The sequence below is a fragment of the Agelaius phoeniceus genome, chromosome 3, assembly GCF_051311805.1.
Source record: "Agelaius phoeniceus isolate bAgePho1 chromosome 3, bAgePho1.hap1, whole genome shotgun sequence".
Classification (NCBI taxonomy): Eukaryota; Metazoa; Chordata; class Aves; order Passeriformes; family Icteridae; genus Agelaius; species Agelaius phoeniceus.
The window spans coordinates 87,435,064-87,457,312 of NC_135267.1; the positions used below are offsets into that span (position 1 = coordinate 87,435,064).

A 22,249-nucleotide genomic window follows, 5' to 3' on the forward strand; every position below is an offset into this window, starting at 1 on the left:
GGGTGGGGTGGTGGGGAAAAAACAAGCACAAACAAAAACCAAGCAAAAAACAACCCCAAAAAACAACTGTCCCTGTACTTCCTCCAGCAAAAGAAAGAAAACAAAAAAAAGACTAGATGAAAATGTTTCCAGCAGACACAAATAAAACCCCACAGTCCCAGAATACAAGCATCTGTAAAGCAGCTTCTTCATTATGACTGATGCCTTGCAGCAAGCTTGCACTTGCTGAGGGTACTCCAGAAGCCAATAGATACTCCTGCTGAAAACCACTCTCAAATGGTCTGAACTACCAAATGTCCATGCCAGACTTCCCTCTGCACTGATTATATAAATTTTGCTTCTCTTTGGACTGTGACTTCGTGTTTTTATTTTTATAAATTGGCGCTCTCTACCTGTCAAATATAAAAGATTAATACATGCTGATTAACATCTTCATGTGCTGTCCTCCCTCCTAGTTGTTGTTTAATTTAATGTTTAAATATGTAAATGCTTTGGCGAAATCAAGGGTTGTATCCTGCATATAATGCATCTGGAATAGCCCAGCTCATATGCTGAGTCTAAGTCAGGAATTTTGCTCCAGGTGTGAGCCATGGAGGCAGGTCAGTGCCTAGTGAGGTTGGAGATGGGTGGAACTGAAAATTGGGTAGAAGTGTGGCAGACATTTATCTGCAAATCTTTATTTGTCTGAGCCCAGTGACCAAATCACAAGGACAGATATTCGGGTCTTTCGGAATAAATGAATCCTCTGTCCTTTGCTAAAGCTAACCAGTACTCTGTGTTTCTAACATTCCTCAGACACAAAATGACATAAACGCACTTTGCTACAGCATCAGGCTGTTGAGACAATTTGCCCTACCAGCAACAGGACAGGGCTTCCTTTGTTTTCAGTCTTCAGCTGGTAGATCTACACACTATAGGCTTTCCTTGCAAGAAGGATTAGACAATGGCATCCTCTCTGATGCTCAATGTGGCACTGCTGCTTGAGAGAGCCTCCTTATGTGAATTAGATATTCCTGAAGTCTGCAGCACCTCAGTCATGAAGCACTTTCTTATTGACATGCACTTGACTAGAAGAGTGCATGGGTATATTTATACCACCATGCTGTGGGAAATTCAAGCTCAGTTAACTACTTACTCCCTAGTTTAAAGTATCCATGAGTGCAAATGCTGAAGCTGTTTTTGCTCATGAAAAGGAACTGAACAATCACCTGCATATAGCTAAACTGCAGCCAATATTTAACTGAGAGGTGACAGGATAGTGGGGATCTCTGTTCAGCCACCCTGTAAAGCAGCTGCAGTAAAAGGAGCTGTGTAAATATAAATCATTATTATATTGTTTAAGTAATCAAATCCATGGCGCCATTGTTTAAATAAACTGGAGATGTGGAGCCATTTATTCGTATTTTAATGTTTCGACTGCCTGCTACATAAAATATATATTTAAAAAATAAGCTTTCAGAAACATATAAAATATTTTTTTTTCCCAGTGCAGAATTTATAAGTTAGGGAGACTATAACACTACAGTAATTCTTAATTTGTACAGCTGTTTTCATCACTTTTACTATGAAATACCACAAAATAAAACAGACCTAAATGTCTCATAAATCTAATGGCAGTGTCGCACTTCAGATGCACATTTTTAAATAGCTGCATCTTTGCTTTAATTCAAAACACAGCCAGAAGGCTCAGTATGACCTGGGAAGTTCTACAAAACACTTGCAGATTTATTCGCTTTTGAAAAAGTAGTGAAAGTATATATTACAGCAATGCCTGCCAGCCAAAAGTGAGACTCAGTCCCCCATCATGTAGGGTGCTCTATGCATGAAAAAAACACAATCTCTCTCCCCAGATGCCTTACTTGAATTCAAGTGTTGCAGTTATGTAATCCTCCATCTTAATCATTCATGACTATCCCTGTTGCTGCAGACCACACAATGACTTCAAAGCGAGTCTCCCTATTTATTTATGTGGGCTCCTGGTTCCATAATATTTTCTAACGTGTTTATCCCCATGGAGCAAGGTGATGCTGTCACCCAGGTTACATATGGGAAACTGAGGCTCAAAGATATGATTTTCTAAACATTTATATTTCATTTCATTTCCTTATTTAAAATTAATTAAGCTTACCAGTGCATGTGTCGCTGGTAATGTGTCGCTTACCAGTGCAAATTAATTAAGCTTACCAGTGCATGTGTCACACTGATCTTAAGAGTGATGTTTTTACACATCTAAAACACTTTGGAGTCCTGACTGAGGGGAGTAGGTAAGATCTTTATGACAGAGGAGGTTTCCTAGTGTTCACTCCTTTAACCCTGAGTTCAAGGACAGACATCTCTTCATAGACCTTGGTCTTCTTCCATCCCTTTCTCTATTGGACATTGGCTATTCTTTCTGCATGTTTTTTCTTCAAATAAGGAATGATTTTCAGTTCTGAAATTTGTAACAAGCTTCTCGTCTTGGCTAAAAGTGATTTACTAGCACTGGTGTTGGTATTACAGAGAAGATGAAAGAATGGAAAGACTGCTGCATTAAAACCCACAGAATGCAGATCCAGGACCTACTCATTTAATCACAATCAGAAATATGCACCCTGAATGAATTGAAAGAGATGCATAAACACCTGCTATGAGCTTGAGCAAAGGCCCTGAGATAGCAAATACAAGGGAAGGTCAGATGGGAAAGCAGACAAACAGTGTTCCTCCAGCTAATCTTCATTATAATGGCATTGGTATGTCCAAAGCCAAACTTCACATTCTGGTACCATTTCAGCTCAGTACAAATGGGAGGCCCAGCAGACAACATTTGCCAGAATGTCCCAAAACTTGAATTTTTATTGAGCCATTGCACCCTACTGTATTCTCCTTTTGCACCATCCTGACAGTGGAAAATCACAGCTGGCACGGAAGGGGAAATGGGACTGGTGTCCTGGGTAATGATCAGGAAAAATGTTGATACCAATGGGGACGGGAGAACTTCTGCTTTCACTCTTTCACAATGAGTACAATGTCCATGAAAAATTCTTAGCAGAGAGAGCAGCAGATTTCTGTCTTTTGTGCACACATTTCTTGCTGGTGAAGCAGGATTCCTAAAAGCTGAGCACAGCTGATGTGTCTCAGTCCTGGAATACCGACTGTCTTAGCGTATATTAAGTGCCCATCATTTCAGCAGCTAAGCAGTATCACGTCCCATTTAGCACATACACAGCATTTTATGGAGCAAAGCACTGTAGAAATCCTTTTCCCTTAGGTTTTTCCACACACTCATTGCAGTGATATGCATCTGACCAATTAAAGCAAAACAGCTTTAGTTAATTAACTCTAAGGGACTGAGTGGTTCCCTGACTGGAAGTTGTAAGGACTGGTTTTGATATTATGAGTACCATTGATTAACTCTCAGACTCTGGACAATCACTTCATCTTTCTAGGCTTCATTTTTCCCTGGTGCAAAATGCAGAGAAAAAAAAAAAAAAGTTTTCTTTGGTGAAGTGCTTTTGAGAGCTATGAATGAAAAGAACTATGCATCATCAGTGAATCCTTAAAAAAGGCCTGATGGGAGATTTTTCAAAATAACACTCTCCTCACTGAGCTTCTGAAAAACTGAGCCACAATGAAATAAAGCAGCAAAGGACCAAACTTTTAGGGGTGCCTAAAATCTTGACAGCAACTTTTAGTTCTAGACCAGGCTGGCAAGATGCCATCTTTCTTCACTGTGCACCCAATTCTCACCCATCCAGCTCCTAGGCTGCATGTCAGTGGTTTTGCATGGTTTGTTTTTTTTAACCCCGGCCATCCTCCTCCCAGGAAAACTGACACATCCAACTTCCAACATCTGACAACCCCTGCAAACTTCTCTTTCTGGTTGCAGGAATATTCCTGTTCACTGGGCCAAATTAATTTTTCAATGAACATATGACTTATACATCTTTCAGAGTGTTTTTCAGCCTTACACTGTGCTTAAGATCTTAATTACTGCTGAGCTCCTGCCAAAAGCATTGCTTTGGGAAAAAAAAATGCACTAGCATGTTTTCTTCCATTCTATTCCTAATACTGTATCATTACTTTATCTCATCCTTTCATTCTGCTTAATTCCACATAGTTGCAATTCCCAAAGCTAACACACTGGTTCCATTGTACATTAGCCAGAGAAAAAGAAATAATTTTCACTTTCTAATTGATTTATTTCAAGATATTTTTATAATTGAGGAATGGAGGTGGACAGAACTGAATTTCCTCAGATTATTTCAGTATTTGAATAAATATCCTTTAAAAAATGTTTTTTGGACTTGCTGGTCAATATTCCTGATTTTGACAATGAGTGCATGAATTTGGAGTGGCTATATTGATCACTTCATTCTTTCTGTTCTACAGCTGACTCAGATAAAGGTATTGTTGGCACAAACTTTTGTCCATGTCAACTAAACATTCTGTTCTGGAGAAGCTTTAAAATTAGGTTTCATTGTAGAAGGGTGAGGGAAAAATGTCACATGAATGTTTACTACCTCTCCTTTTGACTCCCTCATGCTGAAGAAAACCACCCTGTGGTAAAGAAGAAAATAACAAGGCTTGTTGTGGGATCTGGAGGCTAAGTACCATGACTTGGTGAGTGCCTCGGCTCTCCCTGCAGGCAGCAGAAGAACAGACTAGCCATCAGGCAATAACACCAAACCTACCATGGAAATCAATGCCTTTGACTATAATTTGGCCACAGTTTATTCTCAAATTAGGTTCAAACCCCAAACCCCATTATATCTCTAGCAGATCAAATTTTTCTTCACTGCTTCAGGATGCTTATAAAGTTATAAGAGTTGATATGTTTGGTTCTATTCTTCCATAAGATTCTGACTTTTGCTGATAGATCATATACGACCAAAGATACAGTTCAGTTCAATGAAACTTTGCAATAAAAAGGAAGGACAAGGTGGTTTCTAGGGATTCATCATTAGCATGAATATGTCAATCATTCTTCCATTACACAAGGAAAAACCAGTAGTACTGTTTTCCTGTACTGTTCCTACACATTTTTAGTCCCTAAAAATTTATTGCTGCTTCACTGCAAGAGCGATTCCTGCTTTACATCATTTGAAGTCAGAGGAGGTGTGGAACTGGAAGATCATAAGGAAGATTCAGGGTTTGCTTTTGAAATTATATCCACCTCTTCTTGCATTTAATATGGTATAAAAAACTAGGTGCTCCAAAGTTTTCAGCCATTATGGTTGTGTAGAACAGATGTTAGTGAAATAAGAAACAAGCTTTATCATATAGGTGAAAAATGTCTTGTTAGCAACCCCAGATCTTGAATCACAGAATAATTAGAGCCTGTGTTATGGGTAGACAGCACAAACTTCCTCCCACGTTGCTTCCTCTCTAAGTAGTCTGTTTCAATCCCACCTACAGGAGGTGGAAAGGGAAATTTCTGACTTCTAGTCTTCAAGTTTTCCTTTCTTTGTTAAGCCTACTAAGGAGGCTACCAACTGCAGTACTATTTTTTCCCAAATTGAAAATTTTACAGAAAACAGCTGTTGGAAAATGAGTACTACAGAGATTTGCAATGTGTGACTTGGATAAAAAAGCAATGAACAGACGAACAGGCAAACTGACAGAGAGAATGTAAATTTATCAAATACCACTAATGCTACTGGTCACAGTGCCATCTTAGTTCCAAGTCAAATCAGTAAAAAGCCAAAGAGCAAAAGACTTCTTATGTTGATTTCCACCCCCTGCCATCATCAGAGGACCAAACAAAAAATGCATTTACCTGTAGATCAGGACTTCATCATCCGAGCAGTTATACTGCAGCTGATACATTTTTACCCGAGGGGCCGACTTGCTGACTGTCCACTTGACCAAAGCTGAGGTAGTGGTCACATCTGACACCAGGACAGCCCTTTCTGGGGGACCTTTTGTTTCGCCACGATTGGACTTGGTGGAGCTGGTGATGTCCGAGAGCCTGGATTTCGGTGGAGCTGCTTTGCCTGTGCCGTTGCTAAGATGGGGGAGCTGGACAATTGAGAGTTCGATTGTTGCAGTGGACTCTCCTGCAGCATTGGCTGCTATGCATGTGAAAGTTCCGTAGTCCTTGGAGGTGGTGATGTGTATATCTAAGGTGCCATTGTCATAGACAGCCGTCCTCGAGGAGTTTCCGATGAGACGGTCATCGGGGGCCACCCAGTGAATGATGGGAGTGGGATCCCCAATGGCTTTGCACTTCAGCGTGGCAGTTTGCCCTTCCAAGACCAGCAGCTTGTGAGTATGTTGTGTAATAAGAGGGGGCTCACAAACAAATTCCTCCTCGCGTACGTACCAGAAGTACCTTCCCTTCAGACTTGGAGGAGAAGCACAGGTTTCCATATCGTCGTCTCTGTCAAGCCGCCTTAACCACAGCAACTCACAGTTGCAATGCAGTGGATTTCCCCCAAAGCTGAGGGACAGAGGTGGTGAAAATGGGGTAACAACCAAAGGAATTACTTGTGATCTGGCAAATATAGGGTCAGGGGGGAGCTTCTGAAGTCTGTTGGATGTTAGATCCAATCTGGCCAATTTCTGAAGATCTGCAAATGTCCCCTCTGTTATATAATCTATTAGGTTGTGATCTAAACTGAGCTGGTGCAAGTTTATCATCTTTCTTATAGATTCCCAGGGAATGCTTCGGAGGTTATTGTAGGACAGGTCTAAGTCTTCCAATGTCAGTAAAAAATCCTCAAAGGCGTCATCAGAAATGCTGCTTAGTTGGTTGTTGTTTAAAATCAAATGCTGAAGGTTAATTAAACCTCTTAAAGTATCCTCTTCAATCTCAGGCAACCTGTTGCTGTCCAGATGTAAAGACCGAAGGCTCTCCAAGTCGGTGAAAGAGTAGGGCTGTATGTAACTAATGGTGTTTCTGGACAAAGTAAGGTCAACAAGTCCAGACATATTGGCAAAATCCTGTCGGCTGATATTGATAATGAAGTTGCCACCAAGACGGAGTTCAACAGTCCTTCGATCTATGTCCAGAGGTACAAAAAGGAGACCCTTGGAGGGACACAGAGTCCCCAGTGACTCAGACAGGTTCTGACAGACACAATATTTGGGACAAGCGTTGACTGTGACAGCCATTCCAAACACCAGGATGCCGCAGAGCAATTTTTCCATTGTAAATCACGCAACAGTACCTGGAAGAAACAAAAAGAGTGAAAAGGAACATCAGCAATTTTGATATACTAGTTATGATGCTTTTCTTCTTATGTTTTGCCTAACATATACCTCCAGAGAGACTTTGTGATGCCTCCTCTCAGGAGTCACAACCTAAAAGCATCAGCCCTCCAGGATGGGACAATTATGTGTTAGAAAAACATGATAAAATCTTTCTTTCTTTCTTTCTTTCTTTCTTTCTTTCTTTCTTTCTTTCTTTCTTTCTTTCTTTCTTTCTTTCTTTCTTTCTTTCTTTCTTTCTTTCTTTCTTTCTTTCTTTCTTTCTTTCTTTCTTTCTTTCTTTCTTTCTTTCTTTCTTTCTTTCTTTCTTTCTTTCTTTCTTTCTTTCTTTCTTTCTTTCTTTCTTTCTTTCTTTCTTTCTTTCTTTCTTTCTTTCTTTCTTTCTTTCTTTCTTTCTTTCTTTCTTTCTTTCTTTCTTTCTTTCTTTCTTTCTTTCTTTCTTTCTTTCTTTCTTTCTTTCTTTCTTTCTTTCTTTCTTTCTTTCTTTCTTTCTTTCTTTCTTTCTTTCTTTCTTTCTTTCTTTCTTTCTTTTTCTCTCCCTTTCTCTCTTTCTTTCTTTCTTTCTCCCTTTCTTTCTTTCTTTCTTTCTCTCTTTCTCTCTTTCTTTCTTTCTCCCTTTATTTCTTTCTTGCTGTCTTTCTCTCTTTCAATCTCTCTCTCTCTCTTTCTTTCTTCAACACAGATTGCAAGGCTTATTAAAAATCCTGAAAGATTTCATTTGAAATAGTGTCTGCTTCTTTGGGAGCAGAAACTAGAATCAGTATCTATAATAATTACTTTCTGCTGCATAATAATGTGCAATTAGTTTTAGGGTTGAAGCAGCTGACTTTATGGATAAAAATAACTGCATTTTCACCCTTCAGTAATGTGGTTAATAATGACCATGTAATTATCTGGCCAGTTCTGGGGCAAGTCACTTGCCCACTCATAATAAAATTAATGATAGACAGCATTAGAAGCAGAAATCACTTGTGTAATTGCCACCTGGTTTCACCCTGTGCTCAGGCAAACCATGGAAAGGGTGACAGCATCTAGCTCCAAAGAGAAGGGATCCAGGGGAAGATGGGATTACCTTAGGCCCCTGGCAAGCTTTTTGACAACTACATGCTCTCACACTGCAACCCCTACTGTTGTAGTGACAGTGAAGCTGTTGCCCATCTTCATGGCCCTCCCTTGCACCCTGTCAATTCCTCCTTACACCATTATCTCCCTTTTTTCTGATCTCTCACACACTTTTCTAGCTTAAACTGCAAGGATGCGTCTTTGAAGGATAAACAAAACTCATGATTGGGCTGGCTTGGAGATACAATTGTGGCTGGGAGAAGCTGAAGCCCTGCTTCAGGTTTGGGAATATTTACTTACACAGGTTTGCTGACATTCTTCTCACATGAGCAGGATATAAAAAAGATTTGCTTTCTTTCTGTTCATCCCTTTCCCAGGCCCTGCTATCCAGCAGGGCTGAAGAATGGGTAGATCCTTCATTCCTGGCCCTCATTCTCCTTCTGAGGAAAGGGGCAGGTAGACAAAAAGCTATATTTTTGTAAGGGCTCTCCCAGGCATCTTTTGCTAGGATGGTGTGCACCAGTCTCCAAGACTCTCCCTATGGCACTAGCTCCAGGCACAATTTAGGCTCTCATTTTGAATGTGGCCATTTTGCTTCTAACTTTCAATCACCATGTAAACTTGCAGCACTCTTTGGTCTATGCCATATCCCTTCTCAACATGCAGGTGCTCACACACTTACCAGTTTCTTGGCACATGTTTCAAGTTATTAAACCCCCAGTAACATGCACCAAACACAAAACAAAAACTATCACTTCAACAATTTTTAAGAGCTCTTTAAACAGGTCTTGCTCTACCTTCTTGTGAAAGGAATGGCATAGGGCATAGAGCCCTAAGGGCTTATGTTTGGGGCTCTGCCCAAAACTTCTCAACTCATTCCCTGGGTAAGGTGGCTTGTTATCTCCTCTCTAGGATATGCAAGATGAGTCAGAAAGAAGGAGCTGTAGAAATTCAAGATGCTATGAGTGCTGAACTATGTAGAGTGTGTTCTTTATGGCAAGGTTTTCTGCATGGTGTGATGATGGTAATTATATACTGTTATTACTATTTCATAGCAGAGGAAATGACTGAAGCATCTGTGTTTGCTGAGCTTTACAAACAAGATGAAAGCGAGACACTTTTAGAAAGGATGGCTTGAGAAGAGTAATCTTACCTTCAATAGTAAATAAAGGGCTACTGAATAAAATGTTTGGAGATAAGCAAGTGTGTTATTGATGCAAATCTGTGGCATACATACCAAAGAGCTATAAATATCCCTTACAATATTATCAATTGGTGGTTTAGTAACAGGCAATTGGCTTTTTCAGTCTTAATTATAAATGTATTATGCAGCTTTAATTTAGTGTATTACCCTACCAGCTGAAATGATAAACAAAAAGCAGTTTAAAAGGGGGAGAAATAGATATAGTTAATTAGTAATAAGCCCTTTCATAGCTTCTCCCTCATCTAGATTCCCACCCTCTGAATATCTATTCAAAAATGTGAATGCACACTTATGACAGCCGTGTCTCCTTTAAGTGTCTCAATTCTCTAACCATGTTTTTTCCGGATGCTGGTAAATATCACAGTGCTTTGGGGAGATGGTTGACTCTGAGCGTCAGAGTAAAGAGCATTCACGGGAAAAAAAGTAAAAATGGGGGGAGGAACAGAACTTAATTACATAAAATAGGGATTGAAGCACTGAGAGGAGGATGTGAAGCAGGAGGCCTAAATGGCAAAGCGAGCCCTGATGGGGAAACCATCTGTGGATGGCTTGAAAGCACATCATCTGCCTGTGTGAGCTTGCACGTGTGCATGAAAGTCACTGAGAGTGCAGCATGTGCTCTTGCCAGCAAGAGGGCAAATTGGCAACAGCCGCTGTCATTCCAGCTATTGCATGCACTTGAGAGTACTAATGTAAATATTGTTTGTTTACAGAGGATATTTCTGGCCTTTGTGATCATTTACTAGCATTGTTATTGCAAGCTTCCAAGCCCTGAGTTTCTCTACAATGTAATCCTGAAGGGTACAGTTCACAATTCCATGAAGAGGGTATAAACCAAAAGGACTTCCTATAGGGCACTGGAGACAACAGAAATGGACAGGACTCCTTAAGGAGAAAATGTGGGACTTCCATTGGGCAAATGATTTTCCTTTCTCTCTCCAGACAGACAAAGCACTTGGGCCAAAGGTGAGGTAAGAATTCATAGACTAATAGAATGATAGAATGGTTTGGGTTGGAAGGGACCTTGAAGATCATCTAGCTCCGACCTACTCGTCAAGGGACACCTTTCACAAGACCAGGTTGCTCAGAGCCCCATCCAGCCTGGACTTGAGCACTTCTAGGGATGATTCCAGGTAATACTGCAATTCTTGAGCCTGCACAATTATAATAATATCCTTTAAAATATAGACCATCCCACAAAGCCATGGTAATTGCTAGTTGCCAAGGAGATGGATGTGTAATAAAAATTGTTTTGATTTTATTTCTGGTAATTTTCTTGCAAGACAGAAAATAAAGTATCAAGTTTCGGGTCTGTTTTTGCTGACCAGTATGCTCACCTTGTTCACAAAATCTCTTGTTAACTGCAGCACCAAGAATTTTATAAGCTGCTAATGGCAGTCTTGTGATAAGCTCACCATTCTGATTTACATTTTAAAGATATCTATCAGCCTGATAAAGCATATTTCTCATAGCAAGTCAGTAAATCTGGAAGAGTTCCTGTCTCAGCCCAAGATGAAAAATAGCCCCTTTAGTCCTCTTAGAACATGGATTGGTATGAATTAATATGTGCAAGAGCCATAAAACTTGGTGTTTTGTATTCAAATTTCCTCATAAAGATACAAATTCTGGGATTTGGCATCTCATTTCAGCAACACCTCCAAGGCATTTTTTATTTCTATATTCATTGAACTTTGCATTTATATTCCAGTAACCTTTGCCTTCCACAGTGCCAAGCGCAAGGTAACTGTCAGACAAATAATATGCAGCATAAAGGCTTGGAAAAGGGAGAGAAAGAAAAAATTTAAAAAGGAGAAATGGATGGGTAGTGGCTCTGATTCTACGGTTTCCAAGCACCCTGGGACCCAGGCTCCAGGGACTGTATGGGTGAGCTTAGATACCTCCTTTCAGTTTTGTAGGTGCTGTGGAGGAACTAGGTTTTCTTTACTGAGAGCTGCCCTTTTCTTTGTTCTTTATCTTCTCTTATCTCTGTTTTAAGTGAACTTAAGTGACTAAGAAATCTACCCTCAGTGCAGAGCTTGAGGGATTGCAGTGACAGGTGAAGTTGCACACCTATTTCCAAAAGCAGTTTAATCAACAAGGCATAAAAGAGGATGGGACTATGTCAGGACAAAACTTACTCCTTAATCCCTTGCATCACCAAAAACCTGTGTGGAAAGGTATGTTTCGTGTTTTCCCTGATCCATAAAAGCAGTTTATGCTTCACTTACCAAACAATTGCAATGGCCATAAGGAAAGTAAATATCTCTGTATCTGGATGTGTCCTCGGTAGCACATCCATGGAAACACTTGGTGTAAGGCCAAGTATTAGGTGTTAGGACAAGGCTTGGTGTTAGGCCACTGCTGGCTTTGTGAGCAGTGTTTAAAGTCAATTTGCACCTAGCAGCTTATAGGCTCAAAATCAGGACAACCAACACTGCTTTTGTTGATCTTTTGTATTTTTTGCTTGCCTAGACTCCTGCATTCTTTGGGGATAAAGCTGATCTTCATCAGGTGCATACAGACAATGCAGTGGAGGTTTTGGCTAGGCCTTTTAAGGATCTGGTTTCTTTGAAAAAAAAGAATAGCTCTAGCACATGAACTGCTTGCTTGCTCCAGCCACCTTACCTTTTACACACAAAGAGGGAACATTTGCAAGAGCACATTTCTCCAGGTACTTGTCTATATGAAACTCCACCCATATTAATGTGACTGATACTGTTTCCACAGTAACAGAAAACAGGGAACTCTGGGTAAAGTGTATCAATTTTATTGCCCTTTGTATAACTGTTTTCTTGAATATTGCAGCCATTGCAAGGTTGCACTAAAAATATTTTTCACCCCTTTACCACCATGAGGTTTATTTATGTGGTTTGATCCTTTTGAGTGCTGTTGTATTGTTTTCACATTTCCAAGCAGCTGGGAGTCCCTCCTACCTGCTCTGTGCTCCCTAGCATGGAAGCAGTTTTAGCTTGCCAGTATTTAGGAAGAGCTAGGCTAAAGGGGTGGATGTGTCCAAGCAAAATTGCCTCACAGGATGGTCCTAAATGTAAGAACATTTTTTGTAAAGGTTGCAGTCCTTAAAACACTGGTTATAACTGGATCCAGAACAGAAGTAAGGATAATGCACAAAAGCTGATTTCCAAGATGGCTCACTCTGCAAAGGCTGATTTAATCCATTCAACTGATCCCAAGGAAATAACCAAATATTTTCTTAGGCAGAGCTTTCTCACACAGGAAGATACTGTTCTCATTCAGTCTTTCATGGTCAAGACCTGTGTCTCTATGTGTGCATTCTTGGAAAGCTTTTCTGATATTTTCATAATGCTTTCCTAATATTTTCCTGCCACCAGTCATGTTATTTCTTCTTTTAAATACTAAGATTACCCAATTCCTTACCACTACCAAGATGGAAATAATGCATCTGTCAAAAGCCCAGATTATCAATGTAGCTTTCATCTCTCCTGGTTTACTAAAGTAGCTAATTTCTTCCATTAAAAGCAGTATTTTCCATACATCCTAAAAGAACAAATCCATATGCTAATGGTCCAACAGACTTAATCTCTGCAATTAGTAACCTCTTCACATTTCAGGTTACTTAGGAAATAAAAAAACAACCCTTGGACACTTTTATGAACTTTTAACATATAACACTTAAAGACAATAGTAATCCCAAATCTTATCAGACAAATTTCAGAATCAGTCAAAAATTTTGTTTCTGTTTGATATAATTAACCTACTAGCAAATGCTTCTTCGTTGAGCTCTTGGAAAACATGGTACAAATTTCTTCCTAGAGTCACTTTCTTGCACCGTATATGGAAAGGGTATTTTGAGTACTAATGTGTATGTGCTCACTGTCCTGGTTTCAGCTGGGATAGAGATACTTTCTTAGAAGAAATTCTGAGAAATATGTATGTACATAAGGATTTTCATTTTTCACGGTGGTATTGATCCAGGAGAAATATTTTATGTCTTTTAGCTTCTCTGACAAAGATGTCCCTGATGGCTGGGCAGTGTGTGTGTCTAGCAGCCTTAGTGACCCTAGAGCACTTAGATCCACTCTGAACTTACATCCTAGCTCCTAAGAAATGTAGCAAGAGCTCTTAAGTAAAGAAGAAACCAAGTATAAATCTGTTAGATCACTCTTCATTATTGCTGCTAGCACTCGGCTGAAATAAGCCATTTGGTTTTAAGAAATGTGCAAAATTAGTCAAGATTTTGAGACTCATTTTGTGAGAAAATAAAACTTAGTGAACACATTCTGTGTACTTCTGAGCATCTGCCTGTCTGGCACTTCCCCATAATACATTTGGGACATTTTCATCACATCACATAAAATCTGAAGTGCAGAAGCCTCAGAATTATTTACTACTCTCACTTTTCAAGAATACAAAATATAGTAAGTTTCATGAAAGCAGAGGAGAGACACTTGGTTAGCTTTGTTAGTCTTCTGTGAAGGACATTATGCATCGTTGTGCCCACCTTATGTTTGGAATCAGAGTATCCACATGGAAGACATACATTATCAACATTATTAACATTTTGCCTACTGAAAAGGCTTTATCCCAATTTCAGCCTTTTTAGACAACAGTCCACTCTGCTGTTAAGATGGTCTGAGCTGTGCAGGTTCTCCATTGTCTGATAAGCAGTGAACTTGTTCCACAGTCATGCTATGATTCGAGGACTTGGTCAGTTAGGGACACACATCCTTTGGAAACTGGTCTTGCTTCTAGTTTCCATCCAAAGGGTACAGGTGCCACTACTTCCTATGACTAATCTCTATGACTAATCTCTAGACCTGGTCTGATCTGGCATCATTCCACTTGAAGCTGAGATTAAAAAGCTTTCCTGCACATACAGAGAACAGAGCAAAAGAAATGTGTGCCTAAAATTCCTCTCAGCAATTAGCCTAAATTTCTCGTGCTGCAGAAGATGGAAATTTTTACTCTAGAATGATGCCTACCTGCAATGCCAAGGTCAGTCTCATTTGTATCTGCCTTGAAGCTTCCTGTTCAATTTTTAATCGCTGAGTGCTGATTGTAGTAACTAAATTAATTCAGTCCTGTAGCATAAATCCAGTAGGCATGCTTGATTTACTCATTTATTAAACATTGTAGTTTAGAAAAATATGTACGTGAAACGCATGGTTTCCAAATTAAAACATTTCATTTCAGAAACACTAGGAACAAGTATTCTGAATGCTTCATCTAATGACTTTCTTAAAGTAGTCTCATGAAACATGAATAATCTTACAAACAAGTTTTGTCACATGGGCTGATACCTGCCAGTGGGCAAAACCTCTGACAAAATAGAACAAAAGTATATAGCTCTATTCAGAACTTGTGAATGGCAAATTATAACCTTAATAATCATAGCCAGATTTTGTTGACTAGTGTGATTTTACCTGTGAAAAAAGTTGTGCTTGTATCATTCTACCTTCACTGACTGGAAAGCACGGGCTTTAGCTGCCTGATTTGTTGGCACAAAACAGTGCTTAGCTACATGGATGATTTTTGGTAATTCACAAAATTTAAATGTGTAGGCAGTTACTTGTAGGCATACAAAAACAAACTGAAGACAAAGAGGTCATTTAGAAAATCCTAGTGTGTATGTTTGGTAAAGAGACACACTTAGGTGTGTTGCATCAGCAACAGGTCTCTCTGGGCAGTTTCCTAGAGCTTTCCAGTGCAGTCACTGTGCAGGATGGTGATTTCCCATGACAGATACACAGGAGAAGAGGAATAGTGTTTTCAACACCACTAATTGTAAATGGCTTGACCACTAATTATAAATGGCTTGGGCTGGTTTGGTTTTTTTCTCCCACAGACCATTTGAAGGTCCATTCATTTTTGATTGTTCATTTAATGGCCGTCGACATTTATCCTATTTTAATGCTGTGTGCCAGTCTCTATCAGACTTCATCTACAAGCTCATGAGTCAGCTAAGCTTGGCCCCTCTGCTATTTTTAGCCATTCAGTTCATTTATTTATCTTGTTCTTAACAGCAATCTTCCATTTTGCTTTATCAGCACAGTAGAGAAGTTACCAGTTACTCTATTTCTTAGTCATTTTGAACACACACAGAAGCTGCAAAGGTGCTAAGGAGCGGTTCTCTCAGAGAACTGCCTGTGGCAAGAAACATAAATGTCCATCACCAGACCCTACTGCTTTCTGCAAATACCACTGAAGGCCTCTTCTCATGGTCTGAATCCAAATTCCCCTTGGCTCTGGGCCACAACAGAAAATCCTCAGGTAATTTTATCTTGAGCTTACTTTAATTCTCATAAAAGTCTTTATGCATTCTTATTTCTTTGCACATCAAAGGAAGAGCAGGATAATTAGAATTGGGATTCTCTTCTTTATCTGGGACTGTTGCTTTTTTTTTTTTAATTGACCCTTTGTTCAGCTCTAGAGACAAAGTCTGTCCAATATTCCATAGGAAGTATTCTTTATTTGGAGTGCAGACTGCAGTTTTTCTTTCATGTATAACCTACATGCAGAGAGACACTGGTAGGAAATCCAAGGCATATTAAAACTAAAAGATCTTTTTTCTCATTTTTTCTCATAAATTTAATTGGACACACAAAGTGGTATACAAAGATCTGGAAATCCTTTGAAATATAAGCAAGGCAGATTCGAAGTCCACATTAAAAAAGACCAAAACAAAACAAACAATCACTTTTGCTGAATGCCCCAGGATTCCTAATGATGTTAGCATGAGCATTTAGTGTCAGAGGTCCCCTGTTACAGGGAATACAAGCCCAGTGTCTTGTCTCTGTGTTTGACTCATGGGTCAGTGAGAAGTTAGCAGAATTCTGAGAAGGAAATATGAGAACCCTGCTATGCCATTACATGACACAACACATGGCCTCCACAGTCTCTGGGCTCTTTCAGCATCCTGGTAAACTTTCTACTGTACTTTCTTGCTTTTCACTTCAGATGGAACTAGGTCTGTCCATTAAATTTCTCTTTCTAGCACTTCACCCTTTTTTTATTCACATAGAGGAGGATAATTTACTGTTTCTTGGGAGAATTTAACATTCCCATTACTTCCACCATGAGATGAGCAGCTTTTCAAAATGGTAGACTTTGTTGCACCTGCTTACATAGATAACTTATTTCCAAAGAGCTGTAAATGGATGGGAAAAAGAAAGGAGGATTTTTGGTAGCAATAATAGTACTTGCACACCAGAATCTTAATCTGGTGCACTTTGAAAAAGAGACAACTTTGAAAAAGAGACTACTTTGAAAAAGAGACAACTTCTACCTAGTTTTAAGAAGTGAGTAAGAAGAGGCACAGTCTGCCCCAAATATTTTGCCAAAAATCATTCACCAAGTTCCTCACGGAAAACCCAACTCTCATACCTTCTCTTTCCACAGTGATGTTTCCACATGTAAAGCATATCACTGCACAATTTTTTAACACAAATCTAGTGTCATGGACAGTGTTTACATAATTACATTGAAAGGAGAGATGCAGTGCTTTTGTCTCTGGGGAAGATATCTGGCTTTAACGTTTACATTAAGTCCTGGATTACTTCATCATGTCTTGCTATGTATGTAACCTTGGATGAGTTTCAATTAACCTCTCTTTCTCCTCTGTAAGATAATTATAAGTAGTGACTTCTGCTAATCAGTTGTTTGCAAAGTATCTGGAAACAGTGTGTGCATGTAAGATCAGTTTATGGGGCAGTCTGCTGTCATAGCACAGGAAGGGAGATTGTAGATAAGAGACATCTTGTGCAGTGTTTTCTCTAGCTCGGTCATTGGTTCTTCGTCACCCCAGGAGTGGCAGTCAGCAGAAGGCAGAGGCAGTGTGTGTCTGTGTGTGGCTGGAGTGACTTTGTCCCCAGTGCCCCATTTGCTCCCCTGAGTGCCTGCAGAACAGAAGCCCCTGAAAGACACTTTGCCTCCTTTCCTGACATCTCACATTCTTTTTCTCCAATGGCTTTACCACAGCTCAGAGGCTCGCCTGTCACCCAGTAGGAAGCTCATATATAGTGGAGTAGGTTTCAAAATTTCCTGACTGCGAAGAAACCTTGACTAATACAAATGAGTACCCTGGGAAACAGCACCAGGAAAGCAGAAACAGAAAAGAAAACAGAAAAGAAATAAAAAGCATCTCTAATTTATTACTTTATAAATAACAACAGTATAAGTACATCATGACACTTCAGTCATGCTAATCAGGCTGAACGCTTTTTCCCTTTCCAAAAGGCAAAAGAACTGGTGAAGGGTCTGGAGCACAAATCTTATGAGGAGTGGCTGAGAGAAAGGGAAAAAGCGTTTTTTCAGCTGGAAAAAAAGGAGGCTCAGGAGGAACCTTATTGTTCTCTACAACTACCTAAAAGGAGGTTGGAGTCATAGGCAGGTGGGAGTTGAACTCATCTTTCAGGTATCAAGCAGTAGAACAAGATGAAATGGTCTCCAGTTGTACTAGAACAGGTTTAGACTGTTGTACATTCAGTTGTTGACTGAATGTAAGAAAAATCTCTTCACCAAAAGGTTTATCAAGCACTAGAGCTTGTTGCCCAGGGAAGTGGTTAAGGCACCATCCCTGAAGGTATTTAAAAGACATGTAGATGTGTCACTTAGAGACATGGTTTAGTGGTTGGACTCAGTGATCTTAAAGCTCTTTTCCAATCTAAACAATTTTATAATTCCATGAGTGTTTGATTCCACTGTTTGATTGAATCATAGAATGGTTTGGGCTGGAAAGGAACTTAAACATCATCTGGTTCTAGCCCCCCTCCTTCAGGGACACCTTTCACTAGACCAGGTTGCTCGAACCACCAACAAACCTGGTGTTGAACACCTCCTGGGATGGGGCATCCACAACCTCCCTGGGCAACCTGTTCTAGTATCTCACCACCCTCACAGGAAAGAACTTTTTCCTAACATCCAATCTAAATTTACTGTCTTTGAGCTTGAAGCCATTCCTCCTCGTCCTGTTACTACAGTTCCTTAGGAAGAGTCCCTCTCTGGCTTCCCTATAGGCCCTCTTCAGACACTGGAAGGTTCCTGTGAGGTCCCAGTTCAACCCTTTCCTCTCCAGGCTGAACAGACCCAACTCTCTCAGCCTGTCTTCATCAGGGTGGTGCTCCAGTGCTTTTAACCACTTCACGGCCCTCCCCTGCACTTGCTGCAATAGCTCTACATCCTTCCTATGCTGGGGGCACAGAACTGTATGCAGTACTCCAGTAGTTGTCTCACAAGAACAGAACAAAGGGATAAAACCACTTTCCTGGCCTGCTGACCATGCTGTTTTGGATGCAGCCCAGGATATAGCTGGCTTTCCATGCTGCACAGTGCCAGCTCATGTTGAGCTGCTCATCAAACTCCATCTGGTCTGCAGAGACCTTGTTCCAGGAAAGATGGAAAGACTTTCAGGTTAGGAGAGAGGAAGGTGAGTGGAAAGCAAGATGCGGAAAGCTGATTTTGTACTACACTTACTATGTTTATTTATGAGGAAACAAAAGTCTTCAATCCCCAGGGCTCTCTGTGCAGCACCTTTCACTGGCACTAAGTCAGCAAAAAAAGAACAAGTCTCTTAAAATTAAAATGAAAGGAAAACATGCGATAAAATAAAATATATAAGACCCCAATATTTCAAATATATATTCTGCTTCACTTTGCAGTTTCTGCTCACAGACTATGTTCAGAATGAGTCTTATCAGATAAGAGCAGCCAGCTGCTATATGCTGCATTTAAATTTATATTGCCAACAACAGGCTCCATTACCCAAGGATTTTCTTGTTGCATTCCTAATACTGCCTTTCTGCATGCTTTATTTCTCATTTTCTTTACTTTCTAGTGTGTACCAGCATATCCTGGTATTTGTTTCACACATTTTGTGTTTTTTTACTTAGTCTGTCTTTGACCAGTTTTCCTTTTTTTGTGCCTCTAGACTCTTTGTTCTTCTCAAATACCATCTCTGAAGCTGCTGTCTTACACACTCTTTGCTGTTTCTTTCTTGCTTTCTGCTGCATCCCACCCCCCCTTCATTCCCTAATCATTTGATCACTGCAGTTCTTTGATGTGTGAGGCTTCCAGTTCAGTCCCAATTTAATTATGTTTTTCAGAAGACTGACCTCTCTGGTCCCAATTTGTTCAAGAAATTTCCTTCATTGATCCAAGGCCAGATCCCTTTACTGCCTGTTCTAAGCTAGATTCCTGATATTAGAAACAGACATGAATTAGCACTTAAGGTCAGTTTGCATATATCAGCAGCTAATTGCTCTGATTTATTTGTAGTAGATACAACACACTCTTCCCTGCCCTTAGGTCTAGATCCATTAACACAAAATCAAGGGAAAATAATTAGAGGTATTCTCATACTACAGCAGATGCACTTTCTTCACTGTTCATATGAACACTCCAAGAATAGATTGCATTTTTCAGTAAATGGCAACACATCCCAAAGGTTACATATTTATTTTCTGTTGGGCTATAATGAAAACAATGTCCAACATTATTAGAGATTCCCTTCTTAAATTCTCCACCTATCATCTGCTGTTTGGGAAATAATCAGAAAGATGGTTCAAGCTTTGAGGTGGAAAGTCAAATCAATTTTTTCCAGAAAGAATAAGAGTCCTGTAGAACAATTACAAAGAAAACACACTGTCTTGATGGTACCCAGAGTGTCTGGAAGCTAACTCTGTCTATAAAATACCAGTCTGACATACATGAAAATCTCCCCTATTTTAACAAACAAGCATCTGCTTCCTTCAGCAGAGCAGTAAAATCTTCCTATCAGTAGCAAAAAATGTTATGGAAAACTGAAATACAACTTTCCTTCCAGGGAGGGAAAACTGCACTGTTTCAGCCAGGAGAAGTGAGGAAAACTGATGATTGCTGCAGTTCATTGCTTCCACAGGGTCTGCAGTCAGAGGAGACCCTCGTGAAGGGTGCAGAGCACAGTAAGGGCACTGAGCTGCATGTCCAGCAGGCACGAGGAGTGGCAAAGGTCTCTCTGCATTAGACTGAGCTAATTAAATGCAGCTCTGTGCTTGACAGGATCTACAAACACCCTCAATCCACTTTGGCCAGTTGTACCCAAGGATGATGTCACATCTAAGTAGAACAGCATGAACACGTTACCCTCACTTGCTGCCAAAAACTACCAGTCTGAATAAGATCAGCACAAAGGTTACACTTGATCTGACTGAGAAGTGTCAGGGAAACTGAGCCTCTGGATAAAACTAGAGCTGCTTCAGGCCCACAGAGCTCCTTCCCCAAAGCAGGAAGCTCAGACTGGGATGGCATATCTGCTACTGTGAGAGAAAAGGTCTTAGCTTCATGGAGTGAGGTGCTGGCCTTTAAAGTGAGAGGTGCTGAAATTCAGAGTGATCTTGACAGTCTCTTGTTCCTCACCATGATCATCATGAGATGCTGCTTTTCGTGTCGATGGAAAATTTTTGTTTTGAATGAGTTTTTCAGTTTAAATATAGGAGAAAATCTCCATCTTCTCCCTTATGCTACTTGTATACATATAATCACGAGGTGTGAGAAAATGCAGAAATTCTTCTCAGGAGATGGATGTTTATATAAAAGAAGAGATTAAAATAATCAGATAATAATAGTTCAGAAACAAATTAAATCTTGGATTATCACAGTCCACAGTGGTCTTCCAACATATGTTTAAATGACCTAAGGAGCACATCTTTTACCTCAACCAAGCAACTCACAGAGTAGCATGTTTCAGACTCAGAAATATTTTATAACACCCATTTATTTGGGTGCTGCATTCCTGGATGAAATTTATCTGCCCAACACACACTCAACTCATTTTCTCACTTCTGAGTTTGCTCACAGCAAGGTCTGCAAACACATGCACATCCTTGTAACAACTGCTCAGAATGGGAAGGAAGTGTCCATCCTGCAGGAATTGTCTTCTGCTTGGAATTTTCCCACTCATGCTGCTTTATGCCTGTTGACTCATGGAAGGCATATTGTATGCCTGAATTCTGGAGACTGATCCCTCCTTTTTCTGAACTAGATTCCAAAGTCTCCATTTTTATAACCTGTGGGAGGTTTGCCCAAGTGAAATATGAGTAAGGACTTCAAGACATGGACCTCTGAGTCACAAACTCCTTGAAAAAGCCACCAAAAATGGCACAATACCCCTTTCCAATGTACTGGAAGCTGTATTACAAGGACATCTCAGATCTTCTTATATAGAGGTACTCAGTGGTACCTCCTGACAATAAAAATGAGAATGATGAAGGCAACATCTGTGGAAGGCCCTTTGCAGGGCCATTTCCAGGATAGCAGAGAGTGTTGGATGCTTCTTTGCTCAAAAAAGCATCAAATCTTTGATTTTGCTGAAGAGCTCTAAACAAACACAACAGTTTAACCTCCTCTGAAAGTATTTCTTGATTTCATTCAGATAATCTTGTTTACTTTAGCTGTTTTCAATAGCTTGTTTTTTCTTGGATCTCTGACATGCACTGGAGTATACTCATGCTTCCTTTCCTATTCATCAATGGTAAGAGTGCACTGTGGGTGTGCCAGATGCCCAGAAGTCTCTCATTTCCTTGGTAACAGCAAAGAGTTACTAATCCACAGCAAATAAAAGTAAAATGTAATGCAGGCACTGAGATAAGGGTTAGGATGCTTGATCTCCTTTCCTGGTAATTTAGTCTGTAATCTCTGTTCAGGTGTTATCCCACTCTGTGCTTTATTTTCATCAGTAACAGAAGAGGCAAATTATGTTGCCCAGTAGACGGTACTGAGAGTCAAAACATAATGTTACATTTAGGGATTTAATAACACATTGGGACCTAGAAAAAAGACAGC

At 40.0% G+C, this 22,249-nt stretch overlaps 1 protein-coding gene across 5 annotated transcripts in view; it reads right to left on the reverse strand.

Moving 5' to 3' along the window:
• The window catches only part of LRFN2 (leucine rich repeat and fibronectin type III domain containing 2), a 158,318-nt gene that overhangs the window by 33,647 nt on the left and 102,422 nt on the right, over positions 1–22,249 (reverse strand). For all 5 annotated transcript variants that reach the window (XM_077175814.1, XM_054630416.2, XM_077175816.1 and 2 more), the window contains one exon: positions 5,756–7,148. In XM_077175814.1, the coding sequence (XP_077031929.1) occupies positions 5,756–7,128 (1,373 nt within the window). In that variant the 5' untranslated portion in view covers positions 7,129–7,148. The remainder of the gene's footprint in view (positions 1–5,755; positions 7,149–22,249) is intronic.